This window comes from Leptodactylus fuscus, chromosome 7 (assembly GCF_031893055.1).
Source record: "Leptodactylus fuscus isolate aLepFus1 chromosome 7, aLepFus1.hap2, whole genome shotgun sequence".
Classification (NCBI taxonomy): domain Eukaryota; kingdom Metazoa; phylum Chordata; class Amphibia; order Anura; family Leptodactylidae; genus Leptodactylus; species Leptodactylus fuscus.
In genome coordinates, this window is record NC_134271.1 from 72,059,068 (window position 1) to 72,076,948 (window position 17,881).

Below are 17,881 nucleotides of genomic sequence, written 5' to 3' on the forward strand. Positions count from 1 at the left end.
CTTAGGTTTATCAACAACTGTGTCTTTTGTTTCCTATTTCTATATACGTAATTGGGCAATGTATGTTTTATTTGAAATTCTATCATAATACCATCATGTGAGTACATGGTAATGGCTTGATGGGCTGACTGATCTATATATCACATCTGTATTGTTCCTCCATCAGGTGTCTATGACTAGGCATGAGCTTTTTGTTTAAGCCCAATGTGTATGACTATAAACTTACACATGAGGTGTTTGGCCCCTTTTAACATTGCTTTTTTATGAATTTAACTTTGTTTGAGCCACCAATAGATGCTTACATTATTATGCAACTGCAACACCCATGTTTGTGATGAGAGGTCAGGTCAGGCTTCTACAAAGATAGTGAGAAAAAAAAATACACTGCAGCACATAAACTAATAAATATACAGCAGAATTCTGGCGTGATTTACTCCAAAAAATGATGTGCATGCTTTACAGCTCAAAATATACCAACATGTTAGAAACAAAGCCAACTAATAAGTGATATAAAGTTAGACTAGACAGTCTAAAAGTATGCCAGATCTTTCAAACAGCATTAGAAAATTTTGTTAAATTTGCTGCAGTTTAAGACCGTCTAGAGTAACTTTACACTGTTTAGGTAGACGGTATTTGTTTATGTGCCCATTAGTTTAATAGTTTGTCACACAGCTGCACAACAAGCGCCAGAGAAGCCCATGCTGACTATAGAGCCCGTCACATAATCACTTTGTAGTCAATTCTTGTAGAAAGGTAACGGGCCATTTTATGAGCGCTGCTTGCAGACAGGACAGATGTGTTTGCCATTAAACCTGTAGCAGAGGGTCAGTCACACGGAAATGATGAGGAGAACAGGGATCTTGTTTCAAGTCTTGCCATTGACTTCTAGTAAAATGATCTGCTTTTTTAGTCATGAAAAGGTCCTGCTTGTGTTGTCCTACAATAGTGTGGAGCTGCCTAAAGTCGCTGTACACTATACAACCTTTTTAAAGAGAGAAGTCGGTATGTTTTATCTGAAACATCCAGAGCCATCCATAAGAGATTGATTTCAATGGTCGCTACGGGTGAACTAAATGCAAAAGAGAAGACTTTCACCAGAGTGATATTCCGAGGTCCACCAGACAGAGGTGACTTAAAGTGAATGTTAGGCTGAGGTTCCATGTTGTGGAAATGCAGTCTTTATTTGGTGCGGTTTTTTTTTTAGCCAAGGCCAAAAATGGCTACAAAAAGAATGGGAAATATATAGGACGTAGTTATACTTCTCCCTTCTGCTTAATCCACTCCTGAAATTCCAATAAATGTGTCTATTAAAAAAAAACTGTATTCATGTAAATGCAATGATGATATAGGTAAGTGATTACAATATTAGAGAAAAAGGATAAGTTTATTGGAGAAAACTGTGCAACAGACAGGAGCCTCTAGTACTTTGTTGGGACGACTCTAGCCTGGATACAAGGTAAGATATGGTTGTACATGGAGGCATACAGGTTCTGTATGGTATCCTGCTACAGATTTGCTCACATGGCCCATAAATGCTTGATTGGCATGGACATGGAATGGTTTCGATCTGGCAAATAGATCCCCGGGAAACCCTTTCTCTGTGTAGGCAAGTGTTATCTTGAAGAAAATGCCAGTTGAAACCCCTATCATGAGAGGCAACACATGTTGCCACAGGATGTCTTGCACATTACTGCTGAGCTGTTAGTGTCCCTTGTATCACTGCAAAGGGTGACTGTGATAAGTGATGGCTCCCAAGATCATCACACCAGCGTGTTTGGCAGTGTGTTGCTCCACATCGAACACAGGATTGAAGTGCTCACCCCCAGCACTCTGTACTTGAACCTGGCCATCATCAGATCCCATCATCGAGAGTACACTACCCAAAAGTAGTCTCTGGGCAGCAGGAGAATAACTTTTACACCCTCTTGTGACATGACCCAGTGTCTAATTAGACCACAACTATAAAGACTTACATAACTACATGAGACATAACTGCATGCCGAGCTTACAGCAATCTACATACATTATTTTTTCAGTGAGTGTATTTACAAAGTGTCTCAACTCTTCATGTAGATTACTTCTAAATCTAAGCTGAGCTGGAGCACAAGCTAAAATCAAAGATTTGCTTACTGATCACACTTTTCCTCTTAATAACATGAACTCCCCCATAGAACATAATCCGGTGACCTACACCAGTACCACTCAAATACAAACAAAAGTCTGTACACCAGTCAAGCCCTAGTGAACTTGTGTTAACCGTTGTTCTTAAGGCGTCTTACCAACCTACTTTATGCAACCATTTCAAAATCAAATTGAAAGAATTTAGGACAAGACATCTCATTCCAAGTTCTCCTAACTTGGGGAGGGGGATGTTTTTACATTGATGTGGTATTTGAACTTCACGGTCTTTCCCAAAGAAATTAATATGATCCAAAAACATACTGTGTACAATAAATTAAGAAACTGAAGGTTAAAAAGTCAAGCATAAGTTTATTCTATACAAAGAGAACAAATAATGTTTTCACTGAATGGGCTGATTCTTTTCAACTCAGAGGCTGAAATCCTACCCAGATTAATACTTTTAACAAATGAGATTTTGTTACAGTTTTATCTAGTGTCAGCTGTAAAGCTAAATGTCTTGGACTCTAGGCTAATACATTTTACTTGAACTGATACATTGTAGCAAACTATCAGGACAGGAAAGAGATCTGAAGTATTTAGATCACAGTGGACTCTCTAGACTGCAGGCATTTATACATTGTCTAAGCCAGTTTATAGCCTCTAGAACAGTGGCTTTCTACCTGTGGGTCGCGACGCCTTTGGGGGTCGAACAACCATTTCACAGGGGTTGCCTAAGACCAATGTAAAACACATATTTCTGATGGTCTTAGGAACCGAGACACCGCTCCCATACCTCCCAACTGTCCTGGATTCCGGGTCATGTTCTGCATGTCTCGGATTCAACTCATCTGCATTCTTAGAGGACACAGATGAGTTGAATACAGTGGTGAAGCAGGAGCAGACAGATCTTGCCTCACCACTGAGCCCCTGCGTGCTTTGGCAGCTGCAGGCGCAATGTGATGACGTCACTCACATATTGCCTGTAGCTCCCGGGCAAGAGACTGCAGACTGAGCAGCAGGGGAGTAAGGAGAGGTGAGTATCCGTGTTTTTATGTTAAACTGTTGCAGCTCAAGACCGAAATTAACCCTTAAGTACTATCACGGTGTCTATCATATACCACTACCATCCACATATCATTATGATAGACACCATGATAGTACTTAAGGGTTAAACTGTGGGGACAGATGTGAAGGGGGGGGGGCAATATACTGGGGGCCTATGAAGGAGACATTAAAGTAGGTGGGGCAGATAGAGGAGCACATTAAACTTTGGGGGCAGATAGAGGGGGCATTAAACTATTGGCAACTAGAGGGGGACATTAAACCTAGGGGTAACTGGAGGAGGACATTAAGATGAGGACAACTGGTGGAGGACATTAAACTGGAGATGGGACAGCTAGACATTAATGTCCCCTTGTAGTTGCACCCACGGTTTAATGTTCCTCTCCAGCTGCTGTTTAAACTGGGGCAGCTGGAGGGGGAAATTAAACTATGAATTATAATTACTGGTTACGTGTAAAATAACCAACTACAGCAAAAAAATAATTTGTAACAATTGTGACAAGACCAGGGGCAAAGTGGTAGAATGAATATACATTTCTCCCAGGTTCCTGTCATATACGATCTAGATGCAGCTTTGCTCCTTGCTGGAGGGTTTTTACCAAAACCCTGGTAAAAAGGTCTGGCTACTGGAGTAGGGAGAATTGGGTGAGTCTCTTCTCCATTCAGCTACTCCAGGTGTTGGGATGAGTGGGGTTAATTCCTTGAATCTTGAAATGTATGTATATAAGAGCAGACAGCACACAGGTATATGGCTCTCTTTGCTACTGGGAAACCATTTGTGAGTTAAACTGCTGTATATTGTGTTTAGGGAGCTGTGCAGAAGGCCCTGCTCTCTCTAATGAGGTTCCTGTGTTGTAGGTAGTGGTCGGATGGCTAGGATTTTATTTTGTATTGTATTTGCTTTGATTTGCTAGTAAAGTTCTAATAAAACTGGTTGCGGCCTGTTGCACCACACTTGGCTGAACTGTAATTTCACTATGGTGCCAAAAGGGCTCGTCTATTGAGGAGACGACGATCCCTGAGCTAATCCTGTTACACAATGAAAATACATCCTACATATCAGATATCTGCATTACCATTCATAACAGTAGCAAAATTACAGTTATGAAGAAGCAACAAAAATAATTTTATGGTTGGGGGTCACCACAACATGAGGAACTGTATTAAAGGGACGTGGCAATAGTAAGGATGAGAACCACTGATCTTGAAGCAAACAATGTACATTTCCATTCATGTGTAGCAAGCAGAGTTATATAAAAATGTAAATACAGATAAAAGTCAATCCTACCTCCAATGATAAGAGGAGAAATATATTCTCAGTTCTCACAACTCTGCATTGTTGCTGTAATTCTTCAGAAAGCAGAGTAGATGGCGAGGATCTTGACTTTTGTAAAGGATTCTCTGCTCTTTTCTCAATGTATTCCCAGCTACTGTATCATTTAAGTTCCTAGAACAAGGAAGGAGGTTGGACTGGTCAGGCTGCCCAAGTCAACACTGCAGCCTTTGTGCAGGTGGTGACAAGGTATTTAACAAGTCCTCTGTAAAATCTTGGGATTTATATCCACACACATGAGTCAGAGGGAGGTAAGAAAAATAATATTCAGGTTACTGAGAACGACTGCAACCTCTGGCTGAACCATGGTGCAAGGATGGTGGAGCCTACAACAACATTCAAGTATTGCTGGCAAGGAAATAGTTAAGTCTTTCATTTACTCAAAGATGATCTTGTCATAGTGTTGCTTATGGCAATACTAAAAACACATTCTTAGTTTCAGTCACTATATGTTCCCTACTATGCGCTTTCACAGGCGGCAGTCTCTCTTGACCGCTGGACTAGTCTCTGGAGTCATGGACCAATGATGGCTCCGTTATAACTAAGCTTACATCTTTGCATCCATAGTTTAAATTGTGCAAACATATTTAAGATAAAAAAAACAACTTTGCAATATGTGTGGATTAAGAATTTACTCCTGATCTGTTCATACGTCTACTAGGCAAACCTATGTATCTCCATGGTAACCGATAACAAACAAGCCCAGTATAGTCTGATCTTGAGACGCACTCTTTTTTTTCCCATCAAACCCATTCTATTTGGTAACCTAATGAATGTTAGCATAAAGTTGGGAACAGATGGAAGAAAATGTGACTGCAGGCTCAAGCTATCCATGGTTTGTTTGGTGTCTGTTACCATGGAGATGCATAAGTCTGCATAAAGTTGCAGACCCCCAAAAAGCAAAAAAAAAAAAGTTCAATTAAAGGGAACCTGTTACATACAAGTTACAGTCCAATCTGTAGGCAGCATATTATAGAGGAGCTGAGCAGATTGATGTATACGTTTGAATGAAAAGATTCAGTATAATCTAAATTTACTCATTGAAATCTCTGCTCTTTCTATTCTGAGAAGTCAAGTGGGCGGTCCAGTCTGAGGGTGACAACCTCTACTCTGTAAAGAAAAAAGAAAAACAGCACCGCGCTGTATATGGTGTAGTAAATTTAGTATAGTTGTAAATAATTCAAGTGCAGTGATTGCTCTCACCTTTTTGAGTTGTGAGAGATCACAACTGTTAAAGAGGACCTTTCACCACTTTTGGGCACATGCAGTGTTATATACTGCCAGAAAGCCCCCTCCCTCTGCTCACAGTGCTCGTCCATAGACGAGTATTATCAGGAGCGGGAGGGGGGAGTTCCTCCCCGCTCCACAGTACAGCGCGATTGGCGCCGCGAGGCAGAAGGACGTCTCTGGCTAATGGTCAGAAACGCCCTTCTGACCATAGAGCACTACGGTACCGGCACCGTAAGCTCTTTACACCGGGCACAGATCGGGAAAGCCGACAGTGCGCTGAAATCAGCGCACTGTCGGCTTTCTGGCAGTATATAGAACTGCCTGTGCCCAAAAGTGGTGAAAGGTCCTCTTTAATAAAGCAATGGAACCATTTGCTAGGGGGTTCCTCCCTGGGATGTTCAGCTGCAGTACCCATCACCAGTGGTGTAGAAGTAAATGTTAGGACCGAAAACACAGGACTGCGCTTCACCCGTTCTGATTAGGTTAGGTATAAGATTTATTGGGGTTCACACACAACGCGTTTCGAGTCAAAAGACTCTTTTTCAAGTGCATAAGAACTCTTTTTCTTTCTGCCGGCTGATTATTTTGACTCGAAATGCGTTGTGTGTGAACCCCAATAAATTTTATACTTAACCTAATCAGAACGGGTGAAGCGCAGTCCTGTGTTTTCGGTCCTAACATTAACCTCTACTCTGTGACTTTGCACACAGATACAGCTGTCAATCACTGACAGAACGGCTTCTTTAGTCCTCAGCATAGAAAAAGTAGAGAGTTCAACAGATAAATGACAAGTTATACCAAAACTATTCCCATAAAATCATATAAGAATCTGCTTAGCTCATGCTGCTATATAACATGTCTGCAGAACAGCATTTTCCATATGACAAATTCCCTTTATCACCTATTGCATATGCACATGGACCATATAAAATAAGGTTTGGAATGACTACATATTGTTGTTTCAGATGCATTGGAGCATTATAAATGCTTACAAATGTGTATATATTTTTAAGGTAGAAGAATGGTATATTTTTTATGATTAGAAACTAATGTGGTAGATCCTAAAATGAACAACGCCTCTAAAAAAATACAATTCTCATGTGTCCTGTCATCTTTACAATTTTTCAGATCTTTTTCAGTTCAAGCAATAAAAGTCCAGGAGGATGGAAGCTGCAGATAAGCTCACATGTATAACCCCATCCCTAAAAACTGGACTCCATCCAATACAACAGTCTATAGATGTTGAGAGAGAACGCAACACTCACCTGCAGGCACTATAGACAGATCAATACAGCTAGCAAGTAGCAATTGTTTATTAATTAATATCATTATCATTTGACATAATCATTGATTGCAGATGTCTATATGAAGAAGATTATCTATTCTACACACAACCTGGCTCGATAGTTTTTGCCACAACTGATTTTAATATTATGGGTACAAAAATACTTGCTAAATAACATGTAAGAACAGTTTCTAAATACCTTTTGTCTTTACCGTCCCTCCTAATAAGAAGGCCATGTTTCACATTTTTAACCTGGGAGATTCTTTCTGCTTTGCTCATTGTTGAATTTTCAATCATACAAGCCTACAATGACTTGTACGACAAAAGAAATGCCTAACAAGAAAGGCCATGGGTGTGTTGAATGTATTCAATAGCAAATCAAACGTAGCTCTTATAGGTAGCATATCCCAAAATAACATATTAGAACATTGTAGTACAAAAACTATAAGAATTAAAGATGCCTACACAAAGAAAAAGTAAGAAATATATCAGCAGCCCTTAACAAACAGCACATACATAAATATATAAATAATACAGAAATAGTAGAAGTTTAGCAATAAAAATAGCAGCTATACAAAATTTGCAGATACTAGAAAAAGGAATAGGTCTCTGTAAGACTGTGCATCATTGTTTGTCCCAATAACCTCACTAATTAGCTACGAGGCTAAGAGATTATAAGATGAAGACATCTCTATGAAGGAACATTTGTCCACAAACATCAAGGTAGAGACACATATACGATGAAAAGCAATCAATTAAAGAAAGCAAACACATTGGCCCAGTGGCCAGCATGGCGGCCTGGTGGGAAGTACTACAGGACCTACAGCATCTGAATGGAGTTTACTCCCTTATTTGCACTACCTTCCCCTAGATTCTGCAAAGCCAACACTGGTCACTATATTTTTTCAGGAACAGTTGAAGCTTAAAAGAACATGACATATATATATAGATTTGCTATTAAGTTTTCAAAAGCAATGCAAATGTGAACAAGACTCAATAACAAGAAATGACAACCCTCCTTCATAAAAGAAGAATACAAACATCCTTCAAGGACTCCTGTCTTCTTTGAGCATCGTATTAGGAAACTTGTAAAAAGTAACCAGTAAGTTTATGTTGGCACAAAACTATAATGAAATGTACTATGCACATAGAGGGTGACAAAGGAACTTCTCCTGATTAAGAAGTCATTACAGCTTGTTGGTTCTGGTGGGTCTTCCAATGTCCCATCAAAGACTCTGATCATCAGAACACCTTGAAATCTTGCCTGGATTGTAATTACGAACCAACCCAAAACTAGAACCAGCTTCAGATTTTAGAAGTTCGATGTAATCGTCTTTTGTTATGGTTGTGCCTAATGGACACAGGACTTAAACCAAACACCTCATCTGGAGGCATTAAAGGCTGGAGCTCTTGTTGCTGTATGTCTGTAGAACATAAATGATTTTTTATACCTTGTGATGGAGAACTAGAGAAAGGAAAACAGGTACAGGTCTCTGGCAGAGTCTGAAGTACTGGTGGGCTGCAGATCTCCTGCCTCAAAGACTTTGCTCCGTCTGAGGTGGCCCCCGGAGCTGGTGGAGAACTAATGCTTTCTAGAGATGAGATGCTTTGCTTCCACGACTTTTGTAGATCAACTGGAACAATTTTTGTAGTCTCTGAAGAGATACAAACTGTGTTTTCATCTGGTTCCCCTTTCCATGGAAGAACCTTTTCAGCCATAGTTGGTGATGGCGGGACAATGCGAGGACTTTGACAAACTCCCAACATTCCTGTGGATATAATAAAGTTTTGTAAAGTTCAGAACAGTGTCACTTATTTGTTGTGCTTTCAAACAACCTGACTGAACTGAATCCAAAAATCGAAGCATATGATACACAGATGGAAATTGATGTGACTCACAAGGAGATGGGGCAAACATGAATTCCATTAAATATTCACAATCAACATGAGTCAGGACATTTTGTATGTTTGGTTTATTAGCTTGTGTGGGATTCTGGTATCTGCCTATGCTCTTTTGCTCTGGTGATCAGTGAAAACAGATCTCAGATCTAGGACATCGGAAACCTATGCCCTCTCCCCCACTGCCTACTTTTGACATTTACTTGGCCAAGTGTGCCTGTTACTTCAGTGTAGAGAGAGAGAGAGATATATAAAAGGGTTGCCATTATCATCATGGATATAGCAAAGCAATTTATCAACAGTTAAAGCTCCTGTCTGTTTTCTCCGTATTTTCTTCCCTTATGAAATTCTGCAGTTAACATGCTGCGTTTTTGTAAATGCAGCTTTTCCACAGTTTTTTTTCCCCCCGCAATGTGCAGATGAGGTTAACCAGAATCTTGTTCACTTTGCCTGTACGGTAGATGCAGCATTTTTCCCGCAAAAATGCTCTGTTTCCACAACATGGGGTCTTAGACTTACAGATATAATGGACTTGAAGGTGCCTATAGAACCTGTCAAAACTGTCCGGCTCTAGCAATAAGCATCTGACATATGTCGCTGGTTCAGTTAGAGTTCAATGTTTTACCTGAGATTTTAACACCATGAAGAATCTCATCTGTTGCCCGAGCGACAAAGGTTATACCCTCATCCACTTCTATTTCTATATCTGAACATTCATCTTCTGAGTCCGGGGTGACCACAATGGATGCTGTCAGGAGGAAAACATTCAGAAATATTAATATCTGCATTGAAACACCACACAAGAAACAAGAATGGTTTGCAATGCACCAAAAGTTTAATGTGAGGACGTGAAGATACAGCAACTCTCTATACACATTACCATACTGCAGATGGCTAACCTATAGGGAAGGCATTGATGGATTATTAGCGTTAAAATAAATACAACACATGGAAGAATAAAAACATAAAAATAAAGCCCTATTTATCATTGAAAAAATATGCAAACATTGTTTTAATAACCCAAATTAAAAAAAATGTCATAGTGCTCAAAACTGCATGTATGAAAAAACCCAAAAAGATGTGTGTTTCTGAACCAAGGAAAATGGAAAATAGCCCGGTCCTGAAATGGTTAAATGATAGTTTCTAACATACACACTGTTATAGTTTCCCCTCCTTACTCAGATTATAAAGGGTTACATCAGGTGTCCATCCTTTTAAAACTGAAACCAGTGCAGAGACAAAGTCCATGTGGCACTTTTTCTTCCGCTGTTTTTCAGGCGGACTTTACACCTGACAGGACAAACTTTCACACAAATATTAGCCCCCTTGCAGATGTGCATATGAATGGTCAGTATGCTATCTGGGTTTTTACTGGATAGCACACTGACTCATACATGCAGGCCAACAGTCTGGGCCACAAAACATGGAACAGGTCCTATTCCTGTCTGATTTTATGGCCCTGCTTCGGCGGCTCCTATTCATTGAATGAAAGGGGCCATGGAAGCACGGCTGGTACACAGGTAGCACACGGATGACATCCATATGTTCCCCATGCTGTTCACTCACGACCGGCAGTAAGTACACAGTTGTGTGCAACCGACTTTAGTCTAATAATGCTACAATGGCAACCCCAGGGCAGTCCCACTATTTACAGGACTGCAAAAGTGAACGAGATTAGGATTATAACACACTTGCAATACAGGAGTTAATGTGTTAAAGGAGTTAGTTTAATAAAAATAAATGTTTAAAAAAAAAAAAAAAAAAAAGGCTTGAGAGAATTTTGGTTGATTTCAGTAACAGAAATTTCCAAAAATTCTTACATTGATTTTCAAGTTTATAAAGAGGCAAATTATGTCTTACCTGTATTTTCCCAGCTCACCACTTTGCATTGTCTTCCATTCCGTGACTCGAGCTCCATGCTGGTTCTTCTCTATGTCATTTAAGAAAAAATAATTATTCAGTATATAAACCAATATGCATAAAAAGAAAGCTTAAAATCACATGGAAAGTGTGCTGCATGGCAGAATTCAAGGGCTCTTTCTATTGCTGCATTCTTGGTCACAAGACTCAAACCAAACAGACTTCCCTGAACCCTGGAAGAGAAAAAGATGCTTCAGTGGTAGAATGGGTGTAGGATGAGACTTCCAGGCAGCAAATGTGCAGTATGTTCAGATGGACTGAAACATACTGCACTTGCCCAGGATTCCGCAGCAGCTTCAATGACGTCAGCTTCCACTGCCCAAAGGGACGTACTACATTGAGGATGGGCGTGTTTTACTGATGATGCGCCTGTGCTTAACTATTGAAGAAATGCCCCCTGTGCTTCAAGGTCCTCTTTTGCATAAAGAATAAAACTGCTTTTTAGACCCATTTTTGTGGCTCTGTAACACTATAACACTACGGTTTTAATTGTGATCACAGCATTACAGCAAAATTGCAGAAGTTCAAAGTGGCTGGGTTAGGTGATAGACTCCCTTTTAGTGGGGAGGGGTCTTAAATGAGTGGTCTTCTGCAGAGGTTTCACTGCATTGATAATCTTAAGGTTAGATCACTAATATGTAAGTTTTGAAAACTTCTCTAACTCCCACTCCCATTGTTCTGGACAAACCCTACTTGGAATTTGTACAAACAACATTACAGGATCTTTTATCTTTAACACAGCAAGATCTGTCTGACAACAGAAAGCAGTAGAACTAGCTGTTTAAATCCTATGCAGGACTGAAAGATCAATCCCAGACACCCAAATACCAACACCAGCATCAGATACAAAGCCAGATAGACTTGTGCTGAAATTGCATCAAAGTTTATCACCATAGAAACTGGTACAAGAAATAAGTGAACCACAATCAGAAGTCAAATGAAAAATTTACAAGGCAGATTGGAATCAGGAGAATAAATCAGGAGAGTGAACATCCAGGCCAATAGTCAGTTCAGGAGGTAATATGAGAGCCAAAATCGGCAGACAAACTGTTTTCCAGTATCAAGCCAAGGCTACAATCTTGCTGGTTCACTATTCTGTAAGCAAGTCTGTGATCATTTGTCTGTTTGCTAAAGGGCAATAACTACTTCCTCCAAGTCTTGAGCTGTGGGTCCTGCAGACAATGGAGGTGACCTGGAGACCTGCGTATAGAATGTGTGTTGATAGATTAATATATTGCAAATGAAAAGATTGGCAGGTTGAAGACACGTATTAGACCAGAGCTGGGAACTTTCTGAAAGAATAAGAAACTTCAATCACAAAGTCAAAATCTTTCAAGAAAAGGTCATATTCTCCATCACTTGGGTGATATTATTCTATTGAATTCTGTCTGAAAAATATCAACACTGAGAATATGAAGAGTCTTTCTCAGTTTTATGTAAATAAATCTCTTCGACCTCCAACTGCAGTATATGAAGTTACCATGTGAATACTGATGGAGCAACAACTATGCAAATTGCTTAAATTTTATATAAGGACTGGTGCAAATATAGCGAGCTGTTGGTCTAAAAAAAATCATCTAAAATAATGTAAGATACATGGATCTATGAATATGGAGTACATACAGTAGTAAGTCATCAGATACAGCTCTTGCATTAGGCTTTGGTTACAGATATGGGTGCAATACAAAGCCCTCTCCTGCTGTACCTCCCACTGCCAATGTGAACCCTGGGCAACAGCCTTCTTGTTTGATAACATGCTCATGGTGAAAGGGATGGTATCCTTCTCTGTATAGGCTCTGGAGCGAGTGGTGGAGCTGAATCTACACTATATACACTAATTATTTTATTTATTTTGAGGTACAGGACTGGATACATCAAAAATGCTTTCATATCCACATAAAGACTAGCACAATTAGTCAGGCAGTCTTTTTCTGAAACCTATTTATGTCTGAAAGCTAATAGATTATGGGGATAATGTCACTTCATAAGGAGAGACCACCTATTAGGTGTGTGGTGACTTATACAGCCATAGTCGCCCCACTGTAAGGGATCATGGGAGGAATATGCAAATCTGTCTCCCAAGATGTAAATAGGGAGACAGTGACACTGTTATGCTGCCCTCTATAGGATCCCACATTATGCAGTAAAGGCTTCTGGGAAAGTCGGGCATGATGTTCAGGGTGCTTCAGGCAGCATAACAGAGGGACTGTCTCCCTATTTACATCTTGGGAGACAGATTTGCATATTCTTCCCATGATCCCTTATAGTGGCGCGACTATGGCTGTACAAGTCTCCACACACCTAATAGGTGGTCTCTCCTTATGAAGTGACATTATCCCCATAATCTGGTCTCTCAGCCTCTCACTTCTACCAAGTCAGTTCTCTCTACATTGCGCTGACTAGGTCCAACCAGACCGAAACAGCCATCCATAGCTGAGAAACTACCTTGGTTAAATTCCCACATTATGCAGTAAAGGCTTCTGGGAAAGTCAGGCATGATGTTCAGGGTGCTTCCCATAGAGGGCAGCATAACAAAGGTACTGTCTCCCTATTTACATCTTGGGAGACAGATTTGCATATTCCTCCCATGAAAGCTAATAAGCATGATTGGAGCTGTTTCAAAAAGGTCATGCTCTATGTCGCTCTAATATACCCAGAGATGGTAAGTCAGTTTACTCAATGAGATGAAAGAAAAGGAGTTAACGTCTATGTTTCGAAAGAGCAAGGCATGAACCCCCATTTACTGTTCAGCATTTTGTCAACACTCATTATAGGAGGACAGAATAAAGCTGCTGAGTGACTGTCAGACACAACAAACAATCCAAAGATTAGAATCTAAATCAGGATCTAAAGTGCATGAGTAGAGGAATTTGATGTGGCATAAATCACTAACCACGGCAGCCATTCGTAGGCCATCCAGAAACTTTTATAAGGTTAATTAGAATGGTTTTATGATTGTTTTCATAGTTTTTTTTTAATTTCTTTATTGGAAACACAGGCTGTTCCAATCAATATGGGGAACGTACGCCAATGTATTCAGAATTTGAGGCAAAAGAGAGGTTCAGCCAAGTTGCATCTGTCAGAAATAGAGTTAGATCATGCTGTAAAACAGTTGCAGACCTGAGTCTGTGGTGCAATGTGTGTATGGAGTGTGGGTTAGGAGGTTGTATTTCCAGTTTTATATAAATAAAACTTACTCAGTTATGCATAGCGAAAAGCTTTGCAACTTTGTAATATATAGTTGAGAAGATTTCTGAAACTTCTATAAGTAAAAAAAAATGTACTGTGATTGGTTGCTATCAGCACAAAGACAGTATTTCAGACCAAATATGCTCAGGCTGTCAGCAATTAACCCTGGAATTATGTACCTGTACAAACTCCTATTTCATGGCCGTTTTTTTTTTTAACTTTTTTTCTATTGTGTCTGGGAAGTTGTAGTAAACAGTTTTGTGATATACTTTAGTAATCTATCAAACTTATTTTTAATAGAAAACAGGACGTAAAGTTCTTATTAGCAATGACCTAACTAAAGCCAGGAGACTGTACACATGTACCCAATGTAGTATGTAGAGCTAAAGCATTTACCAAAGTGGAATGGTCACTTCAAATGGCTGTATCTTCACTTTTATAAGCCATATCTTCCTGGCTTTCATATGATGCCAAGACAAAACAGTGAAAAAAAAGTGGAATTTACACTTTAATGAGTGTTGTGTATACAGCTATAGGAGCTGCCATGATGCTTTGCTTTGTATACATTGTATCGCTCCTTTTAAAAGGGACATCAACAACAAAAAAGTTAAGTTAAAATGCCCACCATAGGTTTATTGCAAATGTGTAAAGAAATTTAAAAAAAAAATGTAAGAAAAAAAATTAACTAAAAAAAGAACCCACCTCCATGCCCTTGTACATTTTAGTCCTGCACCAGTAACACAAAACTATGCATCACATACAATGCAGTGTTCCTGGCTCTCTGCAATTTACATTTCTTAGTCACCATCTTCAATATTACAGATCCAACATTTTAAACAGACACCATCAGTCCCTGATATATCCACTGCAGTCTCCTAGGCAGTATGCCTGCTGCCTCGGGGTTGGGTTTGACTTAAACCTTTCCTTCACTCCCCATATCCATAGGGAAAATGTTTATTTTTGTACAGTGTTAGCCAGTGGGTAGAAAATATAAAAAACAAAGAACTTGAGAGTCTTCAGTAGTTTTTTTTTTCTCAAGTAAATTTAAGAAAGAAGCTGAGAGCTTCGAAACGTTGTAATCTGTTATCATTAAGAGTTAGCCATTAAAAAAGGTATCAACTACTGAAGACTCTCAAGTTCTTTGTTTTTTATATCTCCCCATATCCAATCACTCGCACGTCATGTCATCTCCACCTCAAAAATGTCTCCATATACATTAAAGATACTTATTGTCACTCTGACTCACTCTTGCCTTGACTACTGTAACTCCCTTCTAAGGTCTTCCCCTTACTAAACTCAGAGACGCCTCAGGTCTGTGTCAGTCACTACATTGGCTGGCTATTCATTACAAAATACAATATAAACTTACCATCCTCATCCACACGGTTCTCCATAATACTGCATCTCCCTACATTTCCTCCCTCATCTCGGTCTATCACCCAACCCGTGCTCTCCATTCACTCAATGACCTAAAACTAATATTCTCTAGTATCAGAACCTCCCACGCTAGTATACAACTTCTCACAAGTTGCACCACTTCTCTGGAATGCTCTACCCTGGACAATCAAATTAACTCCCAATTTCTACAGCTTAAAGCGCAAACTAAAGAAACATCTTTTCAGATAGGCCTATCACAATTCCTAATGTAAACCTTTCCATAGTTAGAATGCCTGAAATGAACCCTCCTGTGTTCACGATCCTACATTACCCCACACGATATGTTGCAGTTTCACACTAATTTTATATGTCCAGGCACCATCTGCATGTTAAAGGACACGACTGGTAACGGCTCATACAGTTTTAGGTTTGTGTAATGACAGTAACCTCTATTACAAAATTGCTTGACCATTGTATAAGCAATGCTACCTCCGATGCTGCCCCTGCTACCTCGTGTCACCCCCTCTACCTCAGTCCCATTATGTGAATTGACTATTTATTTGTAATGTATCTTATTCTCTGTTCTTGAACCTTACAAATTCTACAGAATATGTTGACGCCATATAAATAAAACGTATTATTATTAATAAGCAGTGTTCAGCTGATTTTTCACCAATGGATGCCAAGAAAGAGTGAAAAAAGCTTAAATTTTAATGATTGAAATAAAAAAATGTAATAAGCAATATAAAAACAAAGGACTTCTTAGGTAAAGTTCTCATCATGTTAGAGCCTTCCTTTGGACATAGAAATTGGGATTATTGCCTGGCATATACTCTCACTAAAAGACTCTGACATATGTCCATAGTATACTGACATTTATCAACTGACAGAGGTCAAAAGGACATTATTTTGGTCTTTGTTGGGTAAACCCCTACACAAATGCTTGAATTATATGAGAGGAGGAATTCCTGGCATACATGCCAAACCTAGTCCACAACATGAGGTGAATAGAGTCACATCGAGTGATCACACCAGATCGTTTCAGGTTTCTTACCCATAGGATTTTAAAATCTTTTACCACCTCCAACAAGACCACCTCTTTACATCATTTAATAGCTGCTGATCCACTGATTCCAGAGCAGTTACAATTTTTTCTCTTGCCCTCATCATACCTATATTGCCTTTCAGGAGGGCAATATCAGACAGGAGCAGACAAGGGTGTGATTATGAGCTCTGACATTCACTTCCTCTGCTTGGAGTTCTGAATCACACCCCTGGTCTCACTCCGGCCTTCTGACACTACAGAGCTTAAAGGGGCTCTATCATTGGTAAAACTCATTTTTAACTAAGCATATACTTGCACAGCCTTTAGAAAGGCTATTCCACACATACCTTTTGTATATTAATCCCCTCAGTCATTATTGAATGAGCCCTCTTTTAATCACATGCTAATTAGCTGGCAACGAGCACTGGAAGTCTCAGTGAGAACTGTCTGCTACGAGTGTGAGAGCAAGGAGGCTGCTGCTGATAACTCATCAGCCTTCCCTGCTCTCTCACACACACAGCACACAGTGCTCACTTAGATTGCTCGTTGCCGGATAATTAGTATGTGAATAAAAGCAGGCTCATTCAAAAACGACTGAGGGTATTAACATACAAAAGGTAGGTGTGGAATAGCCTTTCTAAAGGCTATGCAAGTATATGCTTAGTTAAAAATGACTTTTCCCGATGAGAGAGCCCCTTTAAATAGCACATCAACTAACTGTGCTTGTTGATCAAGATTGTGGGGCTAGAGAAAAAAATCCAATTGTGCTGGAATTAGTGGAGTGGTGACTACTAACAGATGCAAAAAACTTGAATTGGTCAAGGTGATCAAAGGTCCTCTTTAACAGGACTTAAAACCAATGACAGCCAAGCACATAATGTAGTTACAACAATGATCATCAGGTGGAGATATAGAACACTTTCATTCTTAGATCATTTGCCAGTGATTTGTAGTCTTTTCAAAGGCAGCATCAATATATACTTACATTATAACAGCTATGTGGAACACTTATGTGCATTTTTCACATATGCTCTTTATATAATCTGCAAACCAGTGTTTTCATTTACCATACTAGCACTTGATAAACTCCCCTGTGGACATTAAACAGGAGTCCCGAAACCGATTATCAGCCTGTCGATAATGCAGGACTCTCTATACACAATGTCTGCTCTAGACGAAAAAGAAAACAGTGGGTTATATAAAAACCAGACTGCAAAATCCATCATGCTCTCACCATACCGCAGCACTTACTGGAAAATATAAGTCACAGCAGAGCAGAGAGCTATGGATTATTTAAGCAGCAGCCTCCAAATTCACAGGCCTATTTTCTAGCTTGTAAAGTCTCTGAACCCATAGGAAATTGGAGTTTGCAACCCCAAGAATGATTGGAAAAACCTGGCCTGGGAAGCACTGCTGGCAC

The 17,881-nt window shown here is 39.6% G+C and overlaps 1 protein-coding gene across 1 annotated transcript in view; it reads right to left on the minus strand.

Annotated features, from left to right (window-relative positions):
• Positions 1–7,045: 7,045 nt before the first annotated feature.
• SLC9A5 (solute carrier family 9 member A5) overlaps positions 7,046–17,881 on the minus strand; it is an 84,987-nt gene continuing 74,151 nt past the window's right edge. Inside the window, exons 14-16 of the mRNA XM_075282078.1 lie at positions 10,791–10,860; positions 9,556–9,678; positions 7,046–8,800 (exon numbers count right to left, since the gene is read on the minus strand). Of these exons, the coding sequence (XP_075138179.1) occupies positions 8,337–8,800; positions 9,556–9,678; positions 10,791–10,860 (657 nt within the window). The 3' untranslated portion in view covers positions 7,046–8,336. The remainder of the gene's footprint in view (positions 8,801–9,555; positions 9,679–10,790; positions 10,861–17,881) is intronic.